This window comes from Plectrocnemia conspersa, unplaced genomic scaffold (assembly GCF_051122295.1).
Source record: "Plectrocnemia conspersa isolate PC_06_02 unplaced genomic scaffold, ASM5112229v1 ptg000009l, whole genome shotgun sequence".
Classification (NCBI taxonomy): Eukaryota; Metazoa; Arthropoda; class Insecta; order Trichoptera; family Polycentropodidae; genus Plectrocnemia; species Plectrocnemia conspersa.
Genome location: NW_028277173.1, coordinates 29,793,629 through 29,805,177, shown reverse-complemented (window position 1 = coordinate 29,805,177; position 11,549 = coordinate 29,793,629). Strand labels below are relative to the sequence as shown.

General features: G+C 32.2%; 1 protein-coding gene across 3 annotated transcripts; it reads right to left on the bottom strand.

Moving 5' to 3' along the window:
* Positions 1 to 3: 3 nt before the first annotated feature.
* On the bottom strand, positions 4 to 6,016 carry LOC148232613 (uncharacterized). Of its 3 annotated transcripts, none has more exons than XM_088191544.1 (6): positions 5,919 to 6,016; positions 1,834 to 1,889; positions 1,643 to 1,766; positions 1,363 to 1,569; positions 725 to 961; positions 4 to 660 (listed from the first exon to the last, which is right to left on the bottom strand). In XM_088191544.1, the coding sequence occupies exons 2-6, from the start codon at positions 1,844 to 1,846 to the stop codon at positions 57 to 59; spliced, it is 1,185 nt and encodes a 394-aa protein (XP_088047670.1). In that variant the 5' UTR covers positions 1,847 to 1,889; positions 5,919 to 6,016; the 3' UTR covers positions 4 to 56. The 3 variants fall into 3 exon arrangements, with proteins under 3 accessions (XP_088047670.1, XP_088047671.1, XP_088047668.1); XM_088191545.1 differs by lacking the exon at positions 5,919 to 6,016 and adding an exon at positions 2,150 to 2,336; XM_088191542.1 differs by lacking the exon at positions 5,919 to 6,016 and adding an exon at positions 1,999 to 2,150.
* Positions 6,017 to 11,549: the final 5,533 nt, after the last annotated feature.

The following is an 11,549-nucleotide window of genomic DNA, read 5'->3' as shown; positions in this document are numbered from 1 at the left end:
TTATTTGTTTATTTTTTATTATAACTAATTAAGTCTCATAAATATCTTGATATAATTCAGTAGCATGCGTTTACAAACATTTCTCGGTTCGTCTTAGGTTGCGAAGGATATGCTATATCGTCTTTGAACATGTCGATGTACGACAACGAAATTCCAAAGCGAAAGAACGACAAGAACGGAATGTTCTTGAGAAGAAAGATAGTGACGCGAGTTTGTCGGTTGAAATACGACAGTCCGAACGAAGACTTCAACCATCGGTGCACGGTGTTGGTTAGATGCAATATGAATCGATTGTACAATCCCAGTTCCTTCTCCATGTTCACTTCGCTTTCGCACTTTTGATTCACTATATTGTTATTCGTCGCGTACACCAAGCTGTCTTCCTTGATGGCGTTTTTAGGATCCGATAACAATTTGATCTTGAAGCTGTCCATGCTCCGGTTGTAATCGTAACCGTCTATGCCCATCAGCCACATAGTGTAATAAATATAGCTGCCTTCGGATAGCAGGGGACTGTAATACCACATGCTTTGCAAGATGGCGGACGTCATGAAGTAAAAGTATTCCGGAGGATACTTGAGATAGTATCCGTAGACTTGGCTCCTGAGAGTTTCGAACACCTCGCGAGATTCTTCCAAAGATGGTCGGCACAGATTATACCTGAAAATTATAATAAAATTAGTATCTCGTCAATGATCGATAACAATAAATATGTAAGACTCACTTATCGTCGATTCCGAGCATGTAGCCGATAGTTCTCCAAAAAAATACATATGCTTCTATATCTTCTTGGTTATTGTGCCTCATGCCGATCTTTTCGGGAAAAAGTAACGCCACGCCTAAAAAGCCGAATTGTGTCAAGGCCATATCTCGTTGTGATATGTGACCCTCTCCTCTTCTATTTGAACTTCTGCTCGTTTTGCAGTGACGAGTTCGTACTACCATCAACGATTTCCATGCTCTGAAAATATTCATATAATTATCTTAAGCAAAATTTCGTTTGAATTTCTTGAATTGAAGAGTAATCTCACGTATGAATCTCGTAATGAATAATTTAAAAAGTAGGATAGATTCTACATAGTAAAATATTTTGATTTTAAGCTGTAAGCAAAATATTTTATAATCAATAAAATAAATCACTGATTTCAGTCTAATGTATAAAAATAATAATATTTGTATTTACCCTGTTGTAACGGAAGATTTACAATAAATAAACTATCAAATCTTAATTTTTGCTTTAGCAAAACCTTGTAATATAATGTCATTTTTTCTACTGAGTTTGTTGACATGTCAAATTCCGATCAGCTGATGTTGAGACTTCTCTTATAATGTAAAGACTAGATTTAAAAAACGATAACTTACTCAGTATTTGGTTTCAAATCTTCATGAATCCAACAATATACGTGAAAGATAGTCGATATATATCTTCTATAAGCGCCGGTAAAGCACGATGACTTCTTAGTCTTCATCAAAATGTTGAGAATCGACGGAATCGCCAGGACGCTTACTAATCCAGTCAAAGAGCAGGTGAACTGAGCGAATAAGTTATCTTGCATATATTTTTGCCCTCTAAAATATATTATTTATTTAGTTTTTAATTATAAATATAATACAATAAAATTAATTTGTATATAAAAGAAACCTTTTGTATTTTTTATCATCGTACCACGGCGGTAATTGGAATTGTTCGCTCGGACCAATTTCGCATGGCTCATTGTGAGCTTCGCCGTTCAATAAGGCTTTAATATGTTCTTTAACTGGTAATACTAAACAAAAATATAAATGAATTCTTAGTCCTATAAAAAATCAATAGCTTAAATTCGTTAAGAATACCTTTAGAATCCATTTTGATTAATTCAACATCTACTCGTTCATCTAAAATACTCCATCTGCAAAACGAGGCGAATGTTACGTAATGCGAGTTTAAAAATAGTATTGATTTTGGATATGCGTGTATGTATAATAATGCTATTAAATGGCGGCCTGTCGTGATCAAACCTATGAATGCATATGAACTGCACAGTTACATATTATAAGAGATTACTGTCTAAGTGAGAGGTAACTAAAGCACTGAATCGATCCGTCTGACTGCGGCGAGTAAAAAAGAGAAATTCTAAAATGTGGGTCGAACCGAAACACTTTCACTCACTATCGCGCGTGCTCCAGACGATTTAGAAGATGTGGATGTGCTCGGAGTCATGAATTAGTGACATGTTATAAGTTTGCTATAAAAAAAACGCGTATTTCATTCATAATTGCGCTAAACTATTTTCATCCCCTACGAAAGATGTAAACAGTCGCGAGCTTTTGGTCCCAGCATCCAATAAAACGGCCATAATGTATAAACGTCAAAACTTTTTTTAACAAATTTAAATATAGTACTAATTATTTAAAAAATAATATTATTTATTAACGACAGTGTTTTTATTTTTTTGAAATGGGGCGCGTCATAGATTTAAATGAGAATTTTAATAAATAATCATAAAAAAATAATAAATTACTGAAAATTAATTATTTCGTGATAATATAAATAATAAAGCAATATATAGTAAATAATTATATTTTTATTCATTTTTATTTTTGCTCACCCTTAATGAAATTATTTGCCCAATATTTACTATTTGAAAGTATTGATCCTAGATCCATAAAAATATTCATATCGGTTTCTGAATACAATAAAAATAGTATGTTTTAATTTACTAAAAATCATTAGTGTAGTGGGGGTAGAACATATCAGAACATTCTTTCAGTACTTTTATCAACGACCGAAACACGTTCTAGTATAATTTGTTAAATTATCTGATTAGATCAAATAAATTTTAACAGACCTAACAAACCGTTGGTAGAAGTTTTGCATAACCCAATTATACTGCAACAAACTTTTTCTCGAGATGGTAATGTAAACATTTAAAATTTCACCCTTTGCTTAAACATAGAAATATGTATATTTAAAATTCTGCTAAAATAAAGGACCATAAAATGTTAATAATTAATAAAATATATGTAACTCATTCACAGACTTTGCTTTCAGTCTGATGTCTCATTACTTAATTAATAATTTTTGTTTACCCCTTTAACCTCAGGGAAGTAATTTCAAAATTTTCCAAGAGCAAAAGCTGGCCAGTCTATTATCATATTTTTAATACTTCCATTTCCACAGGCGGGTGCCTGCGCTGCCTGTGCGTAACACCGACACTGGATAAAAATCATATTCGGCAACCACCAATTTCCGTTTGTTAAATAGTTGAAATCTTATTATATAAACAAAAAATCAATATATTATTCACTGTGAAAATATAATTTGCGAATATATTTACTAAATATAAATAATTCATTCAAAATATTTTTCACAGTTTTTACCTATTTTCACCGTTTAATTTTATTTAAATATTATTAATTTATTTATATTTTTCTCAAAATGTCTTTTAGGATATCACCATCAAAATATATGTTACATAATACTAATTTCATATATTATTAAAATTATTATATAACCAAAAATATTATATAAATAAAAAAACTTTCTATGGTTTTATTATTACCAGATCGACTGAATCTATTAACTATAAACTTATGATAATTTATACAAATCATTTGAATTATTAAAAAATCGTTGAATTACTATGTAAGATTTTATAATAACTAGTTCTTACGATGTTTTCACAATCTACCTTTAGAGATTATGACCCAATTTAGTTCATTATAATATTAATCGTCAAGATACATATAAAATAATTTTACATTATTTATTTCATAGTAAGGTGACGGGGTAAACATTTTTACTAGCTAAAATATAATTCAAGTGATAGTAGAATTATATGCTGCTTTAAAATATATATGAAACTCAATTTTACAGTGAAACGTATATTTGTTTGTATGCTGTTTAAGCCCAAACCTAACCTAATGAAAATTCTCAATCTAATCATAGTTTTAGAACTTGCATAAGTTCAAAATTTAAACTGAGCCAACTCATCTCTCAGGGAGAAATAAGTACAGACAGACGTCGCATCTTGCATATTGCTCCATAGTAGGTATGTACTTCAATTTCACACTATGTTTTTTAAATAGCTATCCTTAATGATATTACTACGGACTTCTGTTATGAGAGGAGGGCGCAAAAACAATTATCAATTCTTAGAAGTCAAAAATTCACGTCAAAAGCAATAAAATCGTGTCGGCGCCGTTGCAGTGGGAACGCTGGGTAATGAGCGTTAGCTTATTTTAAATCTAGATATTTTTCTATCATTACCGAAGGTAATTTTAATGTATAATTTATTTGAAACATGCATGTTATAAATGTTATTATGGCCAATAAAGCTGAAAACTATGGCACACTCATCTTTATACTGTTGACTTCCTAACTGCGTGGATGCGATGGTCAACAAAGAATAAAACCAAAAGTGTTTTATTGGTCTTTTAAACTACGATAAGACGGCCGTTACGCATGGGTTGAGGTCACGCAAAAAAGAAGAAAAAAATTGCCGAATTCTTCATGAGGAAAAAAGTTGAAGTATATACATATATATATATATTATAATATAATTGTAGAGGAAAATATTTTAATATAAAATAAAACTTTTTGCACCTTTTGAAACTAGACACATTAACTTATTATTATTATTCATTCAAGGTTTCTTTAAATATGAGCCATAAACGAAATGCTAAATTTATAAATATTAAAATTAACACGCTCACAATAATTGCATATTTTTTAAGCGGACAAGCGATATGCGTTAAACCTATTTGTATACTTAATACAGTAGTAACCAATAAACCTTGATATCTGTAAAAGGTGAGCCGTTGAAATAACTGCATTGTGCTCATAAAACCTTGGCTCTATTAAAAATATCAGATTTCTCTCTAACGTTTTATCCTCGATACAGCACGTTAAAATTAACGAGAATAAGCAAGATCTGGGCAAATATTTAGAAAGTGCTAAACGCTTAAAGCTTACAAATATTGATGTTTGAATAAGTTAAACAGACTACTGCGCTTACTACTATTTTTTTATTGGAAATAAAAATGGCGTTTGAAAGTCAACGACAAGTATTTGTTGAATTTGGATCTTAATAATGAAATAATAGGATAACATATTTAGTAACTTAATTTTTTGTCAAGAACAAAGTGTTTGATTGAGGTGTTACAATTTTCAAATGAAATGTTATTTTAAACAGTACAACCATTTTTGTAACATTGAATATTTTTGTATAAAATATTTACACATATATTAAATTTATAATATCATATTGTACAAACATAGTAAAAGAAAATCAAAATTAAATCAATAAGGAACTATAGAAATATAAAACTTCGCTGATGCTTTTTTACTTCGCTTTGAAAAGAATAAATTAGTCTGCTTCTTATGAATATAATAGATATTTCTGGTCTACTAAATTATTATTAGTGTTGTCTAATTTGTTACACATTTATTAATTAGGGATAATAAATCTAAGTATTCGACTTAGCGGCTTAGTAATTAATATACACTATATTGAGAAAAACAATCTAAAATTTTGCAACCCTTCTCTCTGCATATTTTCTAGTAAAATACTTTATATTTTAAAACTATTAGAGACGTAAAAAATCAATTTTTAAAAAAAATATCTTGTAACTTGCAACTATTTTCACAATTTTTCACGTAAACAATTATTTTATAAAATTATTTTTTTGCCATACATATATAAATAATTACACTAGACTGTTTTATATGTAAGTTTGCAAATGATAATAATAAACCTTGGATTAGTAATTATTAAACACATACATTATAATTATTGAAGCCTTTGTAACATAATACATTGTATCTTTAACATATAATGCACATCACTGTGAATAACTTTTTTGCTTATAGAATGCCAATAGCATCCTGGGGTTATCCAAATTTCAGGGACGTGACTTGAATAAGAAACACTACTCACTCTGTATTTTTTATAAAACGATGTAACTGTAACACAAACTAGCGCACTACTGATCCGTTAGAAGATCGGATCGACAATGAGAGTGCGGGAGCACTTATCTCGTAAAGCCAAGATGTTTCACAATAGCAGGTGAAGAGGTGAAGGGAAAATGCCAATGCGGTTCTACCACAGGTGAATAACTCGTTTTCAAATAGATTCTAATTTTTTTTAGCAATATACTTCATGAATATTAATAAAAATTAAATTATTAATATTTGTAAATTTATATCTAAAAATATATTTAATCTTATTAAATATTATTATCCATAAATTAATCCTTTTTATTTATTCGATAATCACATACGTAGTTAAAATAGTTATAAACATAAAAGTATCTTATATTTTAATTGTATATTTCCTAAAGCTACTCCATGTCATAGAAAAATCAAAAATGTTTATAAATATTTTTACAATACATATACTAACATAAATATTTATTTATTACAAATCGTCATGATAGCCTTTATAGAAAAAGTTGTAATCAACATTTCTTATTCATATTTTTATCAAAAATTCACACAAAATCTTAAATTATATCAATAAATTATGTGGTGCTTACCTGAAAAAGATGTGCACCATCTCACATTAATTGTTTGTTGTAAAAAAAACTGAGAGGATAGCTATTCAAAAAACATAGTGTGATTATAATTTTGCTAGTAGTAATATATATCTACTGGAGAAAATATATTTGGAATTCACTAGTCAAAATATAACTTTCTGTAACATGTATGGAAAAGTTGAAATAATATAATTTTACTGGAAAATACTAGATAAACGATATTTTCACTGGTAAAAATATATATCTACCGGTGAAAAAGTATTTCGATATGATTTCACTAAAATAACATATTTTAAGAAATATTTTAAGGATAGATTCGATTCGACTGTTTTTTTAATTTTTCTTGGAGTGATTTTCGAATGGGGGGGGGGGGCAAAAGATGGCCAGTCAGTGGTCATTTTTTTAATATTTTGATTTAATAAAAATTCATAGTATTTCATTAAATGGAATGCATTTTTTGACCAAATTCAAAAGGGAGGCAAATGTCTCCACCCAAATGACGTCATTGGGTAAAGTCAAATCAACGATCTTTTCGACTCTTTATGTATATTTTTATTTTTTTATTTTTTTTTATATTAAATTAAGACCATCGTGGCCTAACAGTTTACCCCAATGCGCCACGGTGGTCGAAAACAAATTTTAAATTTATAAAACATAAAAAACGTATATATACATGAATATAACAATACTTAAACATAACAAAAAAATATAAAATATCAAAATTAAATGATACAAACTGGATCAGATTCTCGTAGCTAGCATTAAATAAGTCAATATGTAATGCCAGCGTATTAAGGAGCCGGATGGCCACAGCTATAGGCGAGTCGGCAAGTGCGGATGTCCTGGCCCTAACGGTCATCAAAAGAGGTCGCGATCGTGATTCTCGAAAATGTTCCGGAACCCAAAACTGGAATTCCTCGAGAATAGCTGGATTGTCAACAGCACCTTTTAGTAATTTGAAAAATGCTTAGCGACGTACAGCTTTCTGCGAGAACTTAGCGAATCATATCCCAACGCTCCTAAAAGAATGGCGCTGGGATATATGTACGGATTAAAACCAAATGTCCTTTTGTAAAGGTATCTTAAATACCTTTTTTGAATTTTTTCCACTAAAAGGGAATATTTGGCTATTCGGGGATTCCAAATTATAGATCCCGATTCAAGAATGCTACGAACTAAGGTGTCATAGAGGATGCGAATAACTGACGGATCGTCAAAGTGAAAGGCATTCCTCATAACAAAGCCGAGCATCTTGGAAGATTTATCACAGACGTCGTGTATGTGTAGAGAGAACCTCCATTTGCTCTCGAAAGTGATTCCGAGTTTCTCTAGTCAAAATGTTACCACGGAGATGGTAGAAATAATCTGATGGCGAACGGGATCGAGAAAATGACACAGTATGGCACATTCCGACACTAAAGGGCAGACGGTTAACGGAAGTCCATCTCCACAGAGAGTCTAATTCACTTTGTAGAGAGGAGTCCACAACAGATCGAATGCATGTATATAATTTTAAATCATCTGCGTACAGAAGAAAACTTGAATTTTTAATTGCTGTATTTGTGTCATTAATAAATAACACAAAAAGCAGAGGTCCCAGATTGGATCCTTGAGGAACCCCCGAAGGGGGTAAAATATTCTTTTGACAATCGGCCACCATAGGTTACAAACTGTCTACGATTGCTTAAATAACTCGAGAATAACGAATAATAATTATCTGAGCAACCGAGGTTCGACAATTTTTTTAATAATAACCTATGACAAACTTTGTCAAAGGCTTTCTCAAAATCTGTATACACGACGTCTACTTGAATTCCCGCATCGAGAGAAGTTGTCACCGTTTTGGTGAACGATAGAAGGTTAGTAACAGTGGAACGGGCAGGACGAAACCCGTGCTGTTGGTCTAACAAAACTTGCCGAAAGTGATTATAGAGATATTTATGAATAATTATTTTAAATAATTTAGCAGGAGCTGACAACACTGCGACTGGTCTATAATTCTTTATATATAATTTATCACCCTTTTTATAAATAGGGGTGATTTTTGTGCATTTCCATAGATCAGGAAATGATGATGTTTTGAGAATCAGATCATAAATACATTTTAGAGGAGAACAGACTGACTTCGCAACCCTTCAAAATAAAATCGGGAATTAAATCAGGTCCAGAAGAACCTGTCTTTAACTTATTAAATCCGTATTTAAGATCTGAGTGCTCAGTTTCTTGATGGTCAGTACTGAAGACCAAGAACATGAAGAAGGAAGCGACTGAGCAGAAGGTGAAAAAGATTCCTTTAAAGTATCTCATTAGTTTTCTTAACAAGTATAAAGCTGGCGAAATTGTAATGCCATTTTACTATTGTTTGGATAACGGAATTATTTTTGAAAGCGCGAACATTATTTCGTTATTTGTGTCGTTTACAATAGATCCCGTTTTAGCGTTAATTGCTTTCAACGAGGAAATTCTTTTTGCATGCACATTTGATAAAATCTCCATTAGTTGTTTCGACTTTTTTAACATATTTTATTTAAACTTAAATTTTAAAATTCACTCATCATTCTCACTTTTAAAATACAGAAAGATCACAAAGAAGATACACGACGAAAGCAACTCAATGTCCAAAAGGTTAAAAAATAAATACATCAGTGGGTAATTTTAGAATTTACATACATATTACGACTGACTAATTGCTTTAGACCGTGAATTACCATTTATTATATACTATTCCTCAATGCACACGTGTGAAATAGAGACTAAACTTTGCAGTATATTACAACAATGGTGCTAAAAAAGTATTCTAATTCGGAGATGTAATAAAAAACAGGTTTTTACATAACGCTTTCGATTTTACCTAATTCAGCGACTAAGAATTTCACCAAATTTATTAATATAAACGCCGAAAAGTTCTTGACCTCGTCATGTTTCTCTGAGCGGCATAATCGCAAGAGCTTGAAGAATTACTTCATTTTGACCGTGGTAACCGATTACATGAGGGTCCTTTGTCATCCGTGACGATATATCTGTTTATTTCTTTCAATTTCGTAATATTTAGATATCTAGGTACTAAAAAATAAATTAGTATATAATATTGGCAGCGACAATAAAAATTATCTGTGTAACCTGGCTGTTAGTCTAGACTTGTACCATCACATGAAGATCTTGCATTATTAGTTCCCACACAGCATCGATGTTTTCTCTCACAACGACCGATTTTGGACAACCTCCTTTAAATTCGTCCTTGAGCAAACGACGGCCACGATTGAATTCACTAAACCAGTGATATACAGTGGTTTTAGATGGTGCTTCATCGCTAAAAGTCAAAGTGAGTTGACCGATGCACTGTTGCTGAGCAACACCAGTTTGGCCAGTACCGAATAAGTATATATAAATAGCAACCCTCGTATAGTTGACCATGAGAAAAACCTGGATTCTCCAAATTCAATCTATGCTTGCAACGATTGACCTTGTGATTTGTTTATCGTTATTGCAAAAGCCAGTTTAATTTTAAATTTCAATCGTTTGAATAGCAAAACGCTAATCAGACCAGTTCTGACATGGTTCAGAGAGCTGGACACTTACCGGGACTGACGAAAGGCTGCTTGACATATTCGAGAGGATATGAGGATATACGAGAGCAAGTGGCGTATACGCTCTACAATTTCTTCCTAGAAAAGAGTGTATCCACCTTCACATCACATTTGAGTTGGAAGATTCCAGGAAGGAAGTTGGAAGAAAAATATGATTGTAACCGGTGAATGTTCTGTTTATATGAAGTTTAAAAAATGGGATAGTGAACCTTACCTAACCGGCGAATAGTTGATGATGCTCGATTTATATAAAATTAAAAAATATGGAACAGTGTACCTAGCAAATCAATGACCGGTATATATGAAGTTTAGTTGTTTAATATGATATGTGAAGTCGCTAGTCTACGCCGATAAACTAGAGACGATGGACGACTTGGAAGCCAACATTCGCCGCGTTATTGCCGATATACGGCCTGGCCGCACATTTTGACTGGCATATGGCTAAAACCAAGTGTAACTGTATGCGTGCGAATACCGACCGAAAGCCAAGTGTAGTGTCTCTTTCTAGCATTCACTCGGGCGCCTCGCTGCGCTCGCGCCGACTTTTACTATCAAACCAAACAACCTAACTTTTTTTTAATGATATTAAAAAAATATGACATTTAGAATAAATCAATACAATATCATTAAAAATAGGTTAGGTTGTTTGGTTTGATAGTAAAAGTCGGCGCGAGCGCAGCGAGGCGCCCCCGAGACGCGCTAGAAAGAGACGAGTGAATGCTAGAAAGAGACATTACACTCGGCTGTCGGTCGGTATTCTCACGCATACAGCTACACTTGCTTTTAGCCATGTGGCAGTCTAAATGTGCCACCGGTTTTAGGCCGGTGGCAGTCGAAATTTGCGGCCCAAATATGCCCAAAATCATATTTAAACATTATTGACATAAAATTATCTTTCCGATAAAGCCAATACCTTATATTAACCACTTAATGATTGACTTATTTCGCAATTTTTTTTCAAAATCCCTAGGAAGTGGAAAATATGACTAAAAATATATACTTTGTATATAATTACCAGGCGAGAAGAAGTGTGCGTGCGGAACGCACATAACGCACGCCCTTGTCTCTCACTCACTCTCGTCACTTAACACGCGAGCGAGCGAAAAAGAATGTATCTCACCGTACGCACCTGATAATTACTACTGTATATTTTCGCAAAAAACATTTTCCGAATTATAATAGCTATATGAAGTGAAAACTCATGACTAAAATATACAAAAATATAAATATATATATAAACAAAATATTTATATACAAATAGGTAATTACCTCAAAGTTGGATTTATCGGACCAAATGACTTTCGTCCAATCTTCAGTTGTCCAATCTCGGTGTTTCCGGGCACACTCTAACCTTCAAGTTTTATTTATTTTTGAAAGAAACGGTTTACAACCTCTGAGTCCCATATCATTGCGCCTTCTTCATACCGTCCGCGAATAAATGGATGG

Excerpts from the sequence above, each read along its gene's own strand:
- LOC148232613 (XM_088191544.1), bottom strand. Across the intron at positions 1,570-1,642 it reads GATGATAAAAAATACAAAAG|AGGGCAAAAATATATGCAAG; the intron begins GTTTCTTTTATA and ends AATATATTTTAG. Across the intron at positions 661-724 it reads ATGCTCGGAATCGACGATAA|GTATAATCTGTGCCGACCAT; the intron begins GTGAGTCTTACA and ends TATAATTTTCAG.